The 18,206-nt window shown below is 38.3% G+C and overlaps 1 protein-coding gene across 1 annotated transcript in view; it reads left to right on the top strand.

Moving 5' to 3' along the window:
* MMP16 (matrix metallopeptidase 16) overlaps positions 1-18,206 on the top strand; it is a 168,037-nt gene that overhangs the window by 125,977 nt on the left and 23,854 nt on the right. The window contains exon 6 of the mRNA XM_061995106.1: positions 1,748-1,965. Within this exon, the coding sequence (XP_061851090.1) occupies positions 1,748-1,965 (218 nt within the window). The remainder of the gene's footprint in view (positions 1-1,747; positions 1,966-18,206) is intronic.

Here is an 18,206-nt window from a genome sequence, read left to right as displayed (position 1 = left end):
CAGGTTTAATATTTATTATTTATTTTTTATTTAACATTATCCAGGCCATTACTTGTTTACCTTTATTAAAAGAAAGGACAACTATGTTCATTTAAAATTACTGTAGTGTTAACTAGAATCCTATAGCCTCCATGGTGTTTTATATAAAAATACTATATTAACAAACACTGATATCTATTTCCATAAAGTCTAAACAGCAATTTCAAAATGATTGACTAGTCAAGTTTTGCTTGGTTGGCTTTTTTCCTGTGTGATAATCTGGAAGGAAGATTGTTTCTCATGACCTCATAAATGGGTAGTCTAGACTTAAGGGCTAGACAAGAATACTTTGCTGAAAACTAAGCTAAGCTCTAACAGCTGTGAACTATACATTAGGAGAAATGTGTTACCCCTGGGAAGTAATGTCTGACATCACCACCAAATGGGATATGAAAGATTTGGTTTAGGGTTAAAAACTTTCCAACAGGAACTACTGCAAACTGGTTCCTTTGCACCCTTTAAAATCAAGAGGTGATCTGGAATCATATGCCTCAATAAAAATGTCACACCTATTAATTACTTTGGTCTCCAGTATTCCTTGAAACACTGATATTAACTGCAAATTATAAATGTCACAAGCCTTTAAACGGTGAATAAAGTAAATGTCTTATTGAATTGTGTGAGTTTAATATTTTCTTTCATAGTCCATCTTGTTCTCTGAAAAGAATATTTTTTTTTAAAGTTCCCAGAATTCTTACTGATCCAACTGAAACTTCTTATCTTTTTATGCATGAAGAATTGAAGTAAACAAAGTAATATGTATAGACAAAGAAAGGCATTTACAGTATACACATTGCAAGTCAGTCAGTATGCCATTGAGGTTATGAACAGCATCTGTCTAGAATGACCTTTGACATTCAGGTGGAGAAATTATGACTGAGATGATTATTTCACCTATCATTAAACTCTGTATATTATGACAGAAAATATATTTGAAAGAAGAAAAATGTTTCAAAACTGATGGACAGTTTCAGCTTTTCACTTCAGTTCTTTTAAATTCTCAGAAAAGTTCCATCGACTGCCAGATATCTAGCTTTGTAAGACTCTCTGGAAAATTTAAAGAAAAAAAATAAGAGGAGTAATTAATTTCAGAATATTGAAGAAGATGTGTGAATTATGGTTTCTGTTTTGTATGGATGCCTAGGATCTGAAGTCCAGTTTCAAAACCTCCTATACATAGCAAGGGGAGTTGGGGAAAGCTGGGAATGTCTTGTCACTAATGCACATGACATTGCTTGCCCTACAAGTTGGGACAGTAGGAAATATCAGTTATGCCACGTATGTGCATATGTGAATTGATGAGTGGAAGTTAAGAAAATGAGTTGAAAATCCATTGATTGATGATGATCTTAGAGACAGTTTCTCTGTTTATTTTGAACAACAGACAATGATTTTGTTTTAACAATTCTTAGTTGCTGAAGGGTTAGCTGTGAATTACTTCTCACGTGAAATGATGATGGATTATGCATCCTTTAAGAAGGGAACGTTTTGGATAGTGAAAACTAATTATTTTATTCATTCATGCTTCGGTTTTATAGTAGTCATTCATTATACCTTTTAACAACACAGGAAAAGTATGTTAGATCATTTTTCCATTCCCCTTCCACTCTAGGATTTGCATTGCTTATGCAGGTTTTTTGTTGTGTATTTCTTCTTTGAGATCCACTGGTGGGCATGTAAATTACATCCTGCTGCTGTATTTTTAAAGGTCCACCTGACAGGATCCCACCACCCACAAGACCTCTGCCAACAGTGCCCCCACATCGTTCAATCCCTCCAGCAGACCCGCGGAAGAATGACAGGCAACCTAAACCTCCCCGGCCACCCACTGGTGACAAACCTTCCTATCCTGGAGCCAAGCCTAACATCTGTGATGGGAACTTCAACACTCTGGCTATTCTTCGCCGGGAAATGTTTGTTTTCAAGGTAGGAGGTTGTGAATTTTTCAATGTTACATCAAATGGCTACATTTCTCCTTTTCTGGTGTTTTGTTTTGGTTTTTTTTTTTTGTTAAAGCAAAGTCTCATTCATCATGACTCCACTTTCCCAGCCTGGTCACAGTTAGAAAGTTCAAGAAAGAAATGAAAAAATAAACATACACATGGCTTAAATGTCTAGCCGAGGTCTGCTGTAATGTTCTATTTTGAGAAAATACCCATGTCAGCAGAAACTCTAATGACTCAAAATGTAATGGTAAATAAATGCTGCATGTTATAGAGAGATAAAAAGTGTAAATCAACTCATGAATAATAGGAATTATTTTGTTGGGAATACAGCCACATCCAGACATACAGTAGATGTTGTGTCTCCCAAAAGCAGATATTGTGTCTTCAAAGCTCTTTTTTTCTTTTTTCTTTGCCATGGAGCTATAATTTAGACATTAGAGTTAGATCTCACATTTCCAAAGGAAGTTTGTCCTTGTATTGTGGTTGCTTTTAAACCAACATATCTAAGTAAATGTCTTCGCCACAAGAAGGTATTGCAAATATGTCATTGTTTATTTACATTCATCTTGCTCTGGACTCAAAATGTGGTGTATGCAACAAATTGAAATAAACAAAAGGAACTGAAAAGCAATCTTTTGGTAGAAAGATTTTGCTAAAACTAATGGACATCAAAGCTGTCTTAGGAAGATGATTTGCAATATGGTTTTCAGAAGGCATTGCATGTTGAAGATTAATTATAAAATCATTATTATTCAGTCTTTTAAATCTTAAACCAATTTGCTGACAGGTAGTGCTGTGCAAATATGTTCCAGAACAAGCAACAAAATTATCTAATATTTTGAACTACTGGTATGTCAAATTTGCTTAAACAATAGGATGTGTGGGATCTTTGTTTTGTAAATTTGTGATTCTTTTTAACTTGAATGTTATGGGCAGAGAGGAAGGGCCTTTCACATGAGTAGATGACACTTTTCCCTCATCAATAATCTAAGTACAAGGAAAATGCAATAAATTTGCTTCAAAACGTGATATTCACACTTCAATGGCTTTTATTGTCCTTTCTCATATTTCTCCCTTATATATTTTTTAATGTAATCTATTGCTCCAGATAAATCTTGTTAGCAATGCTACCCAGGCTTTCACTTTCTTTCTGAAGAAACTATTTACAAAAAACTTTCCCTTAATTAATTCAAAATTATTGGGCTACCTTTACAACACAATGAACAGGTAATATTTTTCTCATAACAGATAAGTATTTTTACAGCTATGGTGCTGTCAGCCCTTCGCATTTGAATATATAGTGTATCTTGAAACACTGGGAGATCCTGAAACATCAGTCTTTTTATGACTGAAACTCAAAAGTTAAGGAAGAATGTAATTTTCTAACTTGATATTAAACAAGATATTTAAATACTTACTTCAATCTATTGTCATTCACCTCAAGAGTAATGGAACATACTATAATTTCTTTTAGATATAAATCAATAAATAGTAGAATGCTATCCTATTAATACAAAATTTTCTGTCTAGCCAATCTGTGTTCCCACATAAATAGATTCACCACCGTTACTAATCACTCTTACCTATTCTGATTGAAAATAACAATTAGGTTTTCTCCAAAACTTTTTAATTCTTACTGCCTTAACACTGCATATTAGCTATCCAATTTGTATGCCTAGTAGTCTGACAACTATGTTTATATTCCAAAATGAAAACTCTATTCACAGTCCTCTCGTGGTTTGACATGACAGCCTTTTCTGGTAAGGGGGAAGGGGCTGTAAAGATGGCTCCTGTAAGGAGTTGCTCACAACTCTCCCCAGCTCTGAGCCAGACCCACTTCTGGGGCTGAGTCAATTAGACGCCTCCACTATCACTTTTTAAGAAGAAGCCGTAAGAGGAGATTTCTTCCTCCTTCTTCTTCCTGTTTCTTCCTTCTTCTGTCCCTTCTTCTTCTTTGGCTGGTGGTGGTCCAAGTAGGATCAGTGAGAGAAACAATCATGCGGTCTCCAAGGTCAGTGATGAAAGAGGTGTGCTGGGGCAGAGACTCCCCTACATTCTGCAGAGAGGACTGGTGAAGCTGAGATTTATTTTAATTTCTTTAAAGATCCCGCATCAGTGCTAGAGACGCATTTTACTAAGAACCCCGAGCTAGGGGAAGTAACTATGGCTGGAGGAGACTGTGTCCCATGGGAGGGACCCAATCACTTCACTATAGCCCCCATGCCAGGGGCAGTGAAAACTATGGGGCATTAAAACTATGGCCGAAAGAGGCCATGTCCCAAAGAAGGGACTCTGTATCATTATGGCCAGAGCAGGCCATATCTCGTGGAAGGGACCCAGTATTCACAGAAGCTGTAACTGTAGGAAGGAATTCACGACAAAGCAGCTCATTAAATTTATGCCCAGAAGAGGCCATGTCCTGAGGGAGGCACTCTATCTGCAGAAACTGCAACCATGGCAAAGAACCCACACTGGAGATATTCACTAAGGACTGCGTCCCGTGTGAGGGACTCTGTATCAGCAGAAGCCGCACCAGAGATAGAATCCGCACCAGAGAAGTTTGTTCCTCGTATCAGAGCAGGGGCAGAATGCAAGGAGTCATTCTCATCTAAGAAGAGAGAAGTGGCAGAGCCCATCTGTGAGAGACTGACCACATCCACCATTCTTTTCCCCCAGAGCCATTGAAGGGGGAAGAAGGTAGAGATATCGGGAACAGTGACCTGGGCCCGGGAAGAAAGGAGGGATGGGGGAGGGAGATCTTCAAGTGCTGGTTGTAATTTTCTCCTCATCCTACTGCCTTTTTGCTTTTATTTTGTTCTGTTTCTTGTAGAATAAACTTTCCTACTTTCTAAGTCAAGTACTGGAGTCTCTTTTGCCCTGAACCATAATTGGCAGCGAGCCCTCCTTGCCCTTGTCTTAATCCACAACAACCTTGCTTATCTTTTTACTCCCATTTCGCTGGGTACTCCACCATCCTAAGGAGGGTAGGGGTGAATGGGAGCACCAAGCGAGAGACTGTCATGGTGCTGCTGTGCTAGCTGGGCCAAATCAGGACAATTCCACACCCTAATGAAGACACACATTAAAACTTTTTAAAAGTTGTAATGTTTAGAGTCTAACTGTCCAAACTGAGATAGCTGCAATCATAAGAGCAATGTATGAAAAATGGAAGAAATATATGACTTTTGTCCAGATTAACTTTTTTAAAGTTCCCACAGTTCCCGTTTTTCTTCTCAAGGTCTCTGGGACCATGGCAAAGCATGACTTGGGATAGCATGCTAAACAATGGAGTTTACTTAAGTATACAAATCTTGACTTTGAAGTCAGTGTGTTTGAATGGTTCTGTTAGCAGGCCTTAACTTTCTGTTTTGTAGATTACTTTGATACTGAAGATTTTTTTTTCTGCTAAAGGAGTTTCCTTACCTGCTAAAGATATTTTTGAGGTACAGGGATGTTTCTTGGTGTATGGGGGGAAGTATGAAAGGAACAGAAAATAGGAGAAGGAATTAGAAAAGTCAGGGATTGTTAGTAAACTTCAACTGACTTTGCAAGATGTCAGGGATATCTTGCAGGTTATAAGGAAAAGATCAGCATGTCATGCTGTAGCAGAAGCAGGGCAGATAGTAATTCTCAGAAGACATAAGCAGGAATAGGTACTGAATACAGGGAAAGTACCCAGCAATGGAGGAAGCAAAGCTCAACATTCTGTGCTCTGACACAACAAAAAACCCAAAGTGCTTTGCCCTTGCCCCTTAATGCTAGTACAAGAATAGACTGAGAAAGCGTGAGTGATGGACTTAGAGCCAAGTATAGAGAGGTGGAGAAGAAGAGGGTATTGATGGCAGTATTGTACCAGGTGAAAACAATTACAGAAGAATTATGACCGTCATTGTAGGAATTGTTGCTGAAGTGTTCCCAGATGAGTTAAATTAATAAAGTTGGAGGCTAATAAAATATCCTTTTCTTTCTTTGTATTTATCCACTGGTCTGTAATGACTGTGTAGTGTCATATGCCATGTCATATGCCATGTATTAATTTCAAATTGAAAATAGCCATTTTTTTGATCTCACGGGCAAGTCTCAAGCTCAGGAGCTCAATTTGTTTAAATAACAAATTTAAAAAGGTATACTTAAGAGTATCATAATATTAGAAATTATTTCTATATTCAGTCAAATTGATGAGCTTTATTTGTGGTTTTAAGACTATCTGGCATTCTCAAATGGATATATCCAGAATAAAACCAAATAGCAGTAAACTTAAAGGGAAAATGGAATTTATATGTATTTATTACTTTTTCTTGTTTTCCCATCTCTTTGACAAAGTAACAATCCTAGCAACACTTGATAAAAACTGTAGATTTATTGAAGTGAAATAAAGAGGAACTGTTCTTGATCTAACATGAACAGTAAACAGAAAAGTAAAGCAATGAACTTTTTCTAGATCTCTCAAAGATCAACAAATCAAATTATAAAGTTATTTTGATTAAATTGTTGGATTTTAAGGAAAACAAAACTATTTTTTATTAAATATACATGGATTACTGACAGACTGTCCCATGAGGACTTCTTCCTGAATCCTTTAAGTTAGATGCCCTTAAAAGACTCCTACTAGCTCTAAGGCTTGGGGACACAATATATTAAAGAAGAAAAATATTAGTTGAAATCAATGTATTGTAACTATTGAGTTTGATTGTCATCATCTGATATTTTAATGAGATTTGTCTTGATTGAATGCAATTTTTAAATTACTGCTGTTATTTAGTACTTGGTTGAATTGATATAAGCAACCATCAGGACTAAAGAATTTTTTATACTAAAACTCATGAGTGCCAAGATTTTATCTTGAGATTCCAGTTAGCTTCTGTGTTTATGCTGAATGCAATTGGTATTTATCTGTCAGTCTTATTTCCAATGTTTTTTTGATCTATTTTCGCCTTCTGCTTAGTTAGTACTCCCTTGAGACATGAAAAATGATTTAAAAATGGAGAAAAATAAATCTGTCTTCCTTTTCTGGGAAAGCTATGCAGAGTGGCATTACATTGTCTACCTTTAATGGAAAAACCTTTCAGGCACTGTATATAGCAATAGTGCTATCCAACAATACTATCTTCTTAAAGTCTTCTGACAGTACCTCCGGGGCTACTGCATCATGAAAATGAACCACATTGTCTAAGGCCATGAGAAAAGATCCATTAGTGAAGAACTTTACAGAATATATTTCCACTTTCTTCCTGTGTTCTGTGCAGTTCCCATTGCTTTTATATTCTTCTGTAGGAAAACAGGTTTGAAGATAATCTAGGATGTCCTATCAATAAAGGTACTTAACACTTTCTGAATCTTTTATGTAGTTAAAAAATGTTCAGGGGAGCCAATGGTTGTCCAGAATGTGTTCTCTTTTTGAACGATGCAGAAACATTGCCTGCTTTTCTGTAATTTTTGAGGTATGTATAACTTGTGTTTGATTCTACATGCAGATTGTTTCTTGGCAACAATCTTACCTCTAGCTCTGCCTCAACAATCTGTGTTACTGCTGTTAATATCCTTTTCCTTTATGTCCTCTTCATTTTCACAGGTTTTACAAAATCCTTAATTTTTCAAACTGGCTGCATCTAGAAAAGTAATCAGTAAATGTGTGGAACTTGTCCAGGGTAAACAGGAAGTTAGAGGGACAGGCCACTGCTCTTTATCTATGTGACACAGGAGAGGTTACATTGGTCCTTTCATTGATTAATGATGAATCCTTAAGATAAAAGGTAATTGTTCCTAGATAATCTATAATGGTTTTAGTATTCATGTTGGAAAAGTTAACTCACTCTTTGAATAACAGTATTTTTAACCGTTGTCATATGCTAGGGTGTTTGTTAAAGTGTAAATTCAGTAAGAGAAATAAGTTTGTCCATCAAACAAACAACATTTACAGCTCAGAGAAATGTCTTCTGAAATGTTAACATTACAGATGGTAGAATATGGAACCAATTTTTGGAAAGCCTTAACAGGCTGCGTTTTACTATTTTGTAGTAATTTCCCAACAACTTGCAGAAATTTGTTTTCTTAATCGTCATCTGCTAAGAACCATTGTAAAAACATTTATGACGTGCCAAACAAGCCAAGCCAATTAGGCTGTCATTACCCCTTGGCATTAGTTTAGACTGCAGTTGCTTTCATACATAACTGTATAGATGCTGTTAAATATCCCTTTCAGAATTGTCTATTTAAGTGGAGTGTGCTGTTAAACACAAAAGGGAAAAAAAACAACCCTACCCTGTTTCTTGATATGTGGTAAATTCAAGAGGAATTTTTAAAGAATTTTAGCATTGGCTATTTATTCATAACTAGTAGGTTTAATAAAAATCTGTGAGATGGAGGGAAAATACTAATATATAAAAATACTAATAGTAAAAAGTAGAGACAAAGAAACGACTATTGTATGAGACTTGACTCTACCGTATTTGAAAGCAGACAATTTTTTCAAAGTGCTCCTGATCTGTTTGTGTAGCTGTTTTGTTGTCAGGTGATTCTGTGGATATCTGGGCTGTCAGTTGCAGCCTGGGAAAGTTCAGCAGAGGATGCTGTGGAAGCAGACATTTTGTGATCTGAGAGGGAAAACCACTTAACATCTCAGCAGTGAAAGACTAGGAATAGGAGGTCAGAAGTAGCTAAATCTGCAGAGTTAACTCATTTCCCCAAACTTTTTATATAATTTTTAAATGAAAGAGTGATCTGATGGAATTTGCCATTTTTTAACTCATCAGGGAGGAGGGCTCATTTAGTCCAGAAAATTAAGGCTATGTGTTGTAAAGAAGGGAGAAAAGTAGCAAACAGTCAGTGGGAGCTTCACTATATCACAGTACACGATTGAAAATGTACTGGATAGATGTTTTGTGGCATAAAACCAAATTACAGGATGCTAAGAAGGAAAAAAGGAGGAACATACTGGAATACTATAGCTTTTGAGAGATGGGTATTTTCACTAACAGGTGAAAAAGTATTTCCAAATGTTACCTAAGCCTTTCAGTGTGCTTCTAAGCTATGGAAGGGTTTTAGCTAACAGATTTCACAGGTTTAAAGTGGAAAGTACAGTCTGTTCATCACTGTATGGAAAGTAGGTAGTATATTTCATTCAGCTGCAGGAGAATTCAGACAAGAATGTAATCACCTGCGTAATAATTGTACCAGAACAGTTCAGTTAAAAATCCTTCTATTCTCTAAACTTTTAAAAATTTGTCTTGGACTTTATTACATACTTTTATTTCTATTTAAAAGATGGCATTCCAGTCATAGATATATTTATTATCTAGCACCTCATAACCTACAAATATATTTGTACACATATTAATATTATGTATAGGAAGTTCAAAGAAATTGTAACTATATTATTAGGGCTATATTTACATGAGCATCTCTGTAATGAGTATGTAAGTTATTGGAACTTGTAAGCAACTCAAAATGATTAACCATCTGTACTATCCGACTTATAAAATTCTTTAGAAGTTTAACTATAGCAGGATGCATGACGTTATATCTTCAACAGGGTTTTAGATTTGTCAGAAGAAAGAGTACTATTTTTTCCCAAAAGGCTATGTTTTCATTGGCAAACAATGTGGCATAAAAAGATTTGATCAGTAGCAGAGCAGATGGTACTGAGCTCCTCTCATGTCCATCATGTGTACTTTACTTCTAATTAGATGGAATCTGTCCTCTGGGCCCAAACAATTCCACTATACACGTGGTTCAGATTTTTCTGAAGAGCAGCTATCCATTAGACACTGAGGTCTTTGACTGTGGGCCCCTTTTGAGTGTACCACACTGGCGTTTCATCTAATGCAAGTGGTGTGACCATCTTAGTAATGTGTAATTGGTCATACCATCTTGACCCTAATAAACCCTCACACACATAACACATATTATTATTTCTCCTCATACCATTTTTGTGTGACACAATGGTACATACTACTTTACTACTTCTGTACTGCAAGTTAGAATAATATGCATTGCAGTACAATGCAGGGAGAAGAGGTAGATTCAACAGCTGTACTGAAATCACCTTGACTTTACAGACTAATAGCCTTCTGAATTTTCTTTGCCCTGAAATTTAAGCATAATAAAAAATTTTTCATTGTAAACTGTTAGAGATTAAACACTGAAAGATATTGTCCAGAGAAGTTGTGAAGTCTCCATCTTTGAAGATACTAAAAAGTTGACTGTACATAAGACCCAGTGAACTGGCTGTAGCTGGCTGTGCTCTGAACAAAGCAAGGGATTAGATCTCCAGAGATGTTTTTCAGCCTCAGCTCTTTTCTGATTTTCTGTACCAATTGAGTACTAAAAAGATATAGCCTCCCAAAATGTTTCTGTGTTAGTGTTTTCCCCACTCACCTTGAAAGGAGGGTTTGGGTATTTCTTCGTACTCCCCAGAAACCCTCAGAAGTCCCTTCAGTAATTCTGTGATTCGGTGAATCCATTGGAATATGACTGGTTTATCCACTCATTTCCCAGTAGCTTTTGATACATCGTCTCCTTTGGGATTTGGCCCTCACAAGCAATAGCTAATGAGATTTGCTCAGAAGAGACCAGACAGAGGACATTGGGGTATATGGCTGCTGCTCACAAAGCACTAAGGAAACTGCAGGGAAAGGAATGTCCACCTCTTCCAGCTTTGTAAGACAGATTCTCTGCTGTCTCCCAGTCTCAGCTTTCAGGGGAATGACCCTCATTTCTAGGGTCAGGCTTTAGGCTAAAGCATTTTATTCAAACACTGACCTGCTCCTGTCTCTGAGACTCTCACCATCTCATGATGAGCTTTTAATACCCACAAAGTGCACTCCCTACCCTAGAGAGTCTTCACAGGTTGAAAAGAAGTACTTCAGATTTTTCAAGAGTTTTCACAATGGGGTGGACAAACTTAACTTAGAAATACAAAATTACTTGCACGAACCCATATATAAATGTGGTGGTAGCATTTAGGACAATGTTCGTAAATGTTTAGACAGTTAAACATGAATCTTAATAAATTCTTATTTCTAATTTTGTTTTAATCTAATAAATACTGAAAAATGTGAGACTAAGTAGTTGTAAAATATGAGTAAAAATTGATCATTCTTTAGAATATTTTTTTATAGAATGGAAATGATTGAATCTGAAGATTTCTGATACTCCCTTTATGCAAAATAACAAAGTCAGACAGATTTTTATATATTCTTAGAAAACTAATTGTAGCAATGCTGAATTAAAAATGGAATTGGGACTTTCTTGATCCCAAAAAAATAATTCACAGGATCCTCAAAGTAGATGGTACCATGTTTATATGGTGTTACTTGTGTATTTAGAGTTGATATTTTGCTTAATCATTGAATGTAACAGTTCCTTTTTTCTCCCCATATGTCAAGAGGTTGTTCTGAAATCTACTTGACCATTAACTTACTTGTGCCTTCAATCAGAACACAGGAATGCAGATAAGCAGGTACTTATTTATTATGCAGCGCTGGGAGAAAACTGGGGATAGCTGTGCTTCGTGCTTCATGCTTCATTGTTAGTTACTATTTTATGGGTTTTTATAAAACCTCAAACAAAAGAATCACATTTACCAACAAAAGCATGCATCAAATGTCCATCTCTTAATTTTGCCCTTTATCTTGATTCCTAACTATCATAAACTTTCCAAAATCACAGTGACTGGTCAAAAAAAATACCAGTCCCTTTGTTTTAGTAACAACTAAGGTAACAGCCAAAGTAACCTAAGGAATACATATACCAGGGTCTTGTAACTAAGGTAACAGGTCCCCATCAGGTGTGGTATGTAACTCTTACAGTTTGATCCTTATGTGATTCAAATGAATACTTACTTAATCAGTAGGTGTTTGAGTTATTTGCAAGTGCTTAGCTAATTGATTGAACTATTACTAGGTGATTAACAAGGGCTTAACAAGTGCTTGACTACTTATTGTGATGATAAGTTGTTAACTAAAATAATTGTGTATCTGCAACAACATGACTTTATTAAAGGCAGTTTCTGCTTAACCAACCTGATCTCCTTCTACAAGACGACTCTTTTACTAGATGAGGGAAAGCCTATCGTCAACTTAGACTTTAGTAAAGCTTTCGACACCATTCCCCACAGCATCCTCCAGAAGAAACTGTCTGCCTATGACTTAGACAGATGTACTCTTTGTTGGGTGGAGAACTGTCTGGATGGCCAGTCCCAGAGAGTGGAGGTGAAATTAAATTCAGTTTTTGGCTGGTTACCAGTGGTGTTCCCCAGGGCTCAGTGTTGGGCCTGTTCTGTAAGTCTGCAGATGACATAAAGCTGGGCAGGTCGGTAGATCTGCTTGAGGACAGGAAGGCTCTTCAGAGGGACCTGGACAGGCAGGAACAAAGAGCTGAGGCCAATTGCATGAAGTTCAACAAGGACAAGAGCCAGGTGCTGCATTTGATTCACAACAACCCCAGGCAATGCTACAGGCTCAGTGCAGAGTGACTGAAAGACTGCCCAAAGGAAAAGGTCTTGGGGAGTGTTAACAGCAGGCTGAACACAAGCCAGCAGTGTGCCCAGGTGGCCAAGAAGGTCAATGGTATCCTGTCTTGCATCAGAAACAATGTGACCAGCAGGTCTAGGGAAATTATTATTCCCCTGTACTTGGAGCTGGTGAGGCTGTACCTCGAATGTTGTGTTCTGTTTTAGACTCCTCACTACAAGAAAGACATTGAGGTGTTGGAGCCTGTCCAGAGAAGGGCAATGAAGCTGCTGAATGATCTAGAGAGCAAGTCTTTTGAGGAGCATCTGAGGGAGCTGGAGTTCTTTAAACTGGACAAGGCTCAGGGGAGACATGATCACTCTACAATGGCCTGAAAGGAGGTTGTAGCAAGGTGAGGGTCAGCTACGTAATGAATGATAGGTTGAGAGGAAAGGGGTTCAATTTACACCCAAGAAGATTTGGATTGGATGTTAGGAAGAACTTTTTCACTGAAATAGTTGTTAAACTATGGAACAGATTGGCCAGGGAAGTGTAAGAGTCATTATCCCTGGAGATATTTAAAAGACACACCAATGAGTTGCTGAGGGACATGGTTTGGTGACGGGCTTGGCAGTGTTAGCTTAGTGATTGGACTTGATGATCCTAAAGATATCTTCCAACTGAAACAATTCCATGATTCTATAAGTATGGTTAATAAATATCTGCAAAAGACTTTGGTCATTTAGATTTACTTAAGAACAGCTCAAGCCTGGACAATCTCAATGGAGAAAATATATCTACATAAACATTCATTGGGCATAATCACTCGAGTAAAGACTAAATGTGATTTAAAGTTGAAAGATCAAATCCTCATTTTTTCCCCTCGCCATTACAATATTTTCTTGTTACAGTGAGAGAACCTTGTGACCCTATTATTTTTTCACTTGTCAGTTTATTACAACAAAAATGACCAACAGAAATCTTTACTGAATACTAGGGTACAAAAGGTGTTTAATTTAGTTGAACCTGCAAGTTTTCAGAGGCTCAGTGTTTGAGTGAACTGATTAAAAATATTTCATTGGCAAGAGAATAGGAAAAAGCATTAATGAAAAAAATAATTGCAAAACCTTACAGCAAGAAATAATCTAAAATTACATGGAGGCATATCTTCAGTTTTCACTACCAGCAAGTGTTATCTTGTAATATTAACAATACTTTTTTAATTAGGGCTACATCCTAACAGAACCAAAGGGAGTAATTGCAGAAACACTTCAAGCACAAGGCTTAATTAAAATTTCTTCTTGTACAGAATTTTGGCCTTTCAACTAATTTAGGTAGACATTTGGGGAAACAATTGGAATGGCTTGTAGTGTAAGATTTTTAAGCAGGGGTATTGATCAGTCTTGGAAACATTTGCTTAATTTACAGCTAAAGTGTAATATTCCAGAAGTCTTTATATGTCTTTAATTTCTTCTTTTTTACCTCCTTTCAAGAAATTGAGTGTCCATGATGCAGAAATTTAGTCACTGTTGACTGCTCTTTGCTGGATATGCCACTCTTAGTGGCCTATCTGTCTTTTTGTCCATTGCTATACCTATAAGAAATGGCTGTTCACCCACTCATTACAGTGGGAACATCTACAGTCTTTTTCTAACCCCACCACTTTCATGGGAGACAAGATTTACTTAGTCTTGACAAAAGCAGACAAAAGAACTGCCATAATCTCACAGAGTTCATTGCATCATGTCTTCCCCTGTTTTTTGTTGGGGTTTAGGCCCATCTAGGAACAAAAGACCACAATTAGACTCAAGTGCCAAAGACTTAAGAATTCCTAAAGGGCAGGGAGGGCTTAATTGCCACTTATGGTCCTGGACAAATCAGACCAGGCTACTCGGCTTGGGGAAGAAAACAGAAAATAATTTAATCCACCAGCAACTAAAACTTGACTAAAAAACCCCGAAATGTAACCAACAGAACACAACACAGAGTGGTACAATGATGAAGAGCACAACCAGCCCTTTAAGACCACCTTCTCCCCACCCTTTCCCTCTTCCCGAACTCAGAGCCCTGATCCCAGTGTCTTTTTTTCCTCCCCCACTGAACAGCTCAGGGGGGCAGGGAATAGGGATTTTGGTCAGTCTATTCCTGATGGCTTCTGACATTTGTCTCTTGTCTGGGCAGGTGGGCTACTCACTGGTCCTCCCTGCTCCTCTGCAGGGTACCTCACACACACGGCAGCCCTGCACAGGGTGCTCTGATGTGTGTTCATCCCAAAGGCTGCAGCTCCTATCTACCTCTCATGTGGGTCTGCTCTGCAGCCCACAGGCTCTCCAGCATGGCCTGCACCATGGCTGACTCCTCACACAGTCCCCTGCCCGTCTGGGTGCACTCATCCAGAGCTGCTGGTGGCTCTCAGTCCTGCCATTGCCCTGCATGGGTTGCAGAGGTACAGCCTGCGTTCTCACCATGGCTTGCAGAGGGGTCTCTGGTCCAGCGCTCCTCCTTCCTTCCTCCTTCTCTGACTGCGGAGTCTGCGTGGTTGCCTCCACCTTGTACCATTCCTACACCTCCTCCCAAGCACTTCAGATTGCCGTCCTTAAATAGTGATGGCAGAGGCACCAGATTGGCCCAACCCAAGAGCGGGGAAAAAAGCCTAAGAACTCTTCACTGGATCTGCACTTCAGCCCCATCCCCCTGTTATCAAGCAAAAGCAGCTCCTTGCTAAACCATGATACATATTATCAGCTTCTCAGAACTTATTGCCTAATTCATACTCTAAACAACAGGAAAGACTGAGTTTTCAGCAACATATAGATATTCAACTCATGTGTATTTTTAAAATCTGAATTTGTTTAGGCCCTGATCTGCACGTCTGGCTATTTACAAGGGACTTATGTGGACTTTTGTAAGCTATTTACAAAGAGTCATAGAATCACAGAATGGTAGGGGTTGAAAGGGATCTCTAAAGATCGTCTAGTCCAACCCCCCTGCAGAAACTGGTCCACCTAGATAGGTCACACAGAAATACATATAGGTAAGTTTTGAAAGCCTCCAAAGAAGGAGATTCCATAACCTCCTTGGCCAGCCTATTGCAGTGGTCCATTTCAGGATTTAGAGACAGCTTCTTTTTAATCTAAGTGTTTAGGTAACTAGTGCCTTGGTGTAAATCTCTCTCAGAATATTTATCTCCTCAATTGCACAATTACAATAGCTAGATTTTGGGACACTTTGGCCTTTGGAGTATTGCATTAGTTGACTTCCACGGCCACTGAGGATAATACAGGAACAACAACAAGAAAAAGAATCTTAACAAATATACACCTATATATACTTATTGGCATTTAGAAAATGTGTATAAATGTAAGTGCATTTCTTACATTGTTTACATCTCATTCCTTTTGCTTATTCAGCTCTGACCTGAATAATTATATGTTTTCTACTTTGTGATTTCAGAAATCTTGAACCCATGCAGTTTTGTAGGCTGAAATACATCTTTCCACACCTATTCATTATAGATGTACATTTGATATGGCCCTGAAATGAACTTCCTCACTGTGAGGGTGATGGAGCAGTGGAACAAGCTGCCCAGAGGGGTTGTGGAGTCTTCTTCCTTGGAGGTCTTCAAGACCTGCCTGGACATGCTCCTATGTGACCTGATCTAGATTGATCTGCTTCTGCAGGGGAGTTGGACTAGATGATCTCTAAAGGTCCCTTCCAACCCTTCAAATTCTATGATTCTGTGGGTAAGGTAAGACCTCTTCTATATAGAATGTGTAAGAGGAATGAGATATACTCTTGAGAGGCCTGGTCTGGTTATAGCAGCTTCAGTCTGTTGTTTATGAATGGTCTGTCCCGAAATACTCCAAACCAGGAAGAAATATTTAAATTACTCACTGTTTCTTGCTCCCAACTGTGATTCTGACATGACTCATGAAGGCACTGCACTTTCTTTTGAGCTCCTTAGAGAATCCATCCAATGTAGACTTGTAGAGAAGGCAGGGAGACAGGTTAAGTGGCAGGATGAGCACATACTGCATCTGCCCTTAGAATCCCATTGAATTGCATCTGTATTGCAAATCTGTGAAATTTGGCTTCAGTGGTTACAAAGTTTCAAGGGTTGGACATGAATATTTTAAGTCTGTAGAGAGGTAAGAAATGTCAACATGAGAGTTACCAACACAAGTGTTTTCATGAGTTGTACTTCTGTATGTGTATATGACATTTATATTTTATTTTGCATCAGCTCGTGCTGTGTCCTTAATCACCGATATCATAGAATGGTAGGGTTGGAAGGGACCTTTAGAGATCATCTAGTCCAACTCTCCTGATAGCATACATCTATTTTACTACTTGTAGTGTCACTGTTCTATTAGGAACATTTTGCCCATTTTTCATTTATTCTTTAATTTTTTTTTCTCTTATTTTATTATGAATGTTTTCCTATTATTGGTCATTGAATCATAGAATAGTTTGGGCAGGAAGGTACCTTGAAAGGTGATCTGGTCCAGGCCAGGGGAAATATTCATATGGAGATCTTGTTGTTTTGCCCAGCCAGCAATGAAGCACTGTGACAGTCTCTTGCTCACTAACCCACATCCACTCCTACTCTCCTTAGGATGGTGGAGGGCCCAGGGAGATAGGAGGAAAAAAGATAACCAAGGCTGTTGTGGATTAAGACAAGGGTGAGGAGGGCTCACTGCCAATTACGGTTCTGGGCAAAACAGACTCCAGTATTCAACTTAGGAAAGTAAGAAAGTTTATTCCACTACCTACAAGGAACAGAATAGAACAAAAAGCAAAAAGAGAGCAGGATGATGAGAAAATTACAACCAGCACTTTAAGTTCTCCCTCCCTCATCCCTCCTTTCTTCCTGGGTTTAGCTCACTGCTCACAATAACCTCCTCTTCAATGGATTATAGGGGCAGGGAATGGGGAATGTGGTCAGTCTCTCACAGATGGTCTCTGTAGCTTCTCTCTTCTCAGAGGAGGACAACTCCTTTCATTCTTTCCCTGTTCCAGTATGGGGTCCCTCCCCCAGGACACAGTCCTTAATGAACTTCTCTGATGTGGGTTCTTCTCAGCAGCTATGGCTTCTGTGAATATGGAATCCCTCACATGGGATACAGCCTATCCTCTCAGCATAGTCATTGCCCCTGATGTGCAGTCTTTTACAAAATGACAACAAATCTCTGCTTCACCAGTCCTCTCCACAGGATACAAGAGTTCCCTGCTCTAGCCACACCTCCTGCTCTCTTGTCTCACTGACCTTGGGGTCCCCATGGTCGCTTTTCTCTCTTCCAACTCCTTGTACCACCACCAGCCAGAAAAAAGAAGAAAAGACAGCAAGAAAGAACAGGAAGAACTCTCCTCTTCTGGCTTCTTCTTCTTAAAAAGTGAGACATCTCACTAATGGAAGTGTCTAACTAGCTCAGTCGCAGAAGTGGGTCTGAATCACAGTTGGGGAATTTTGAGCAACTTCTTATAGAAGCCATCTTTGCAGCCCCTTTGCAATTACCAGAAATGGCTACACACAAAACCATGACAGGAGAGAAACACAGAAGTGTATGATTTTAAGTGTATGACATAAATATTAATATAAAGGTGATATAGTGATAATTCATATAAATATTAGCATTAAAATAACACAGTAAATTCTAGAGTAAAAAGATCACTGCTTAGAGACTAGAAAGAAGTATTTATGGCTTTGACTTAATCGTAATTTTTCTCTTCAACTTCTTTCAGTGTTTTCCCTGCCTGCATCTAGAAGTTG

This window comes from Colius striatus, chromosome 4 (assembly GCF_028858725.1).
Source record: "Colius striatus isolate bColStr4 chromosome 4, bColStr4.1.hap1, whole genome shotgun sequence".
Taxonomy (NCBI): Eukaryota; Metazoa; Chordata; class Aves; order Coliiformes; family Coliidae; genus Colius; species Colius striatus.
The sequence above is the reverse complement of the archived record's forward strand: the minus strand, read 5'-3'. Positions and strand labels throughout refer to the sequence as shown.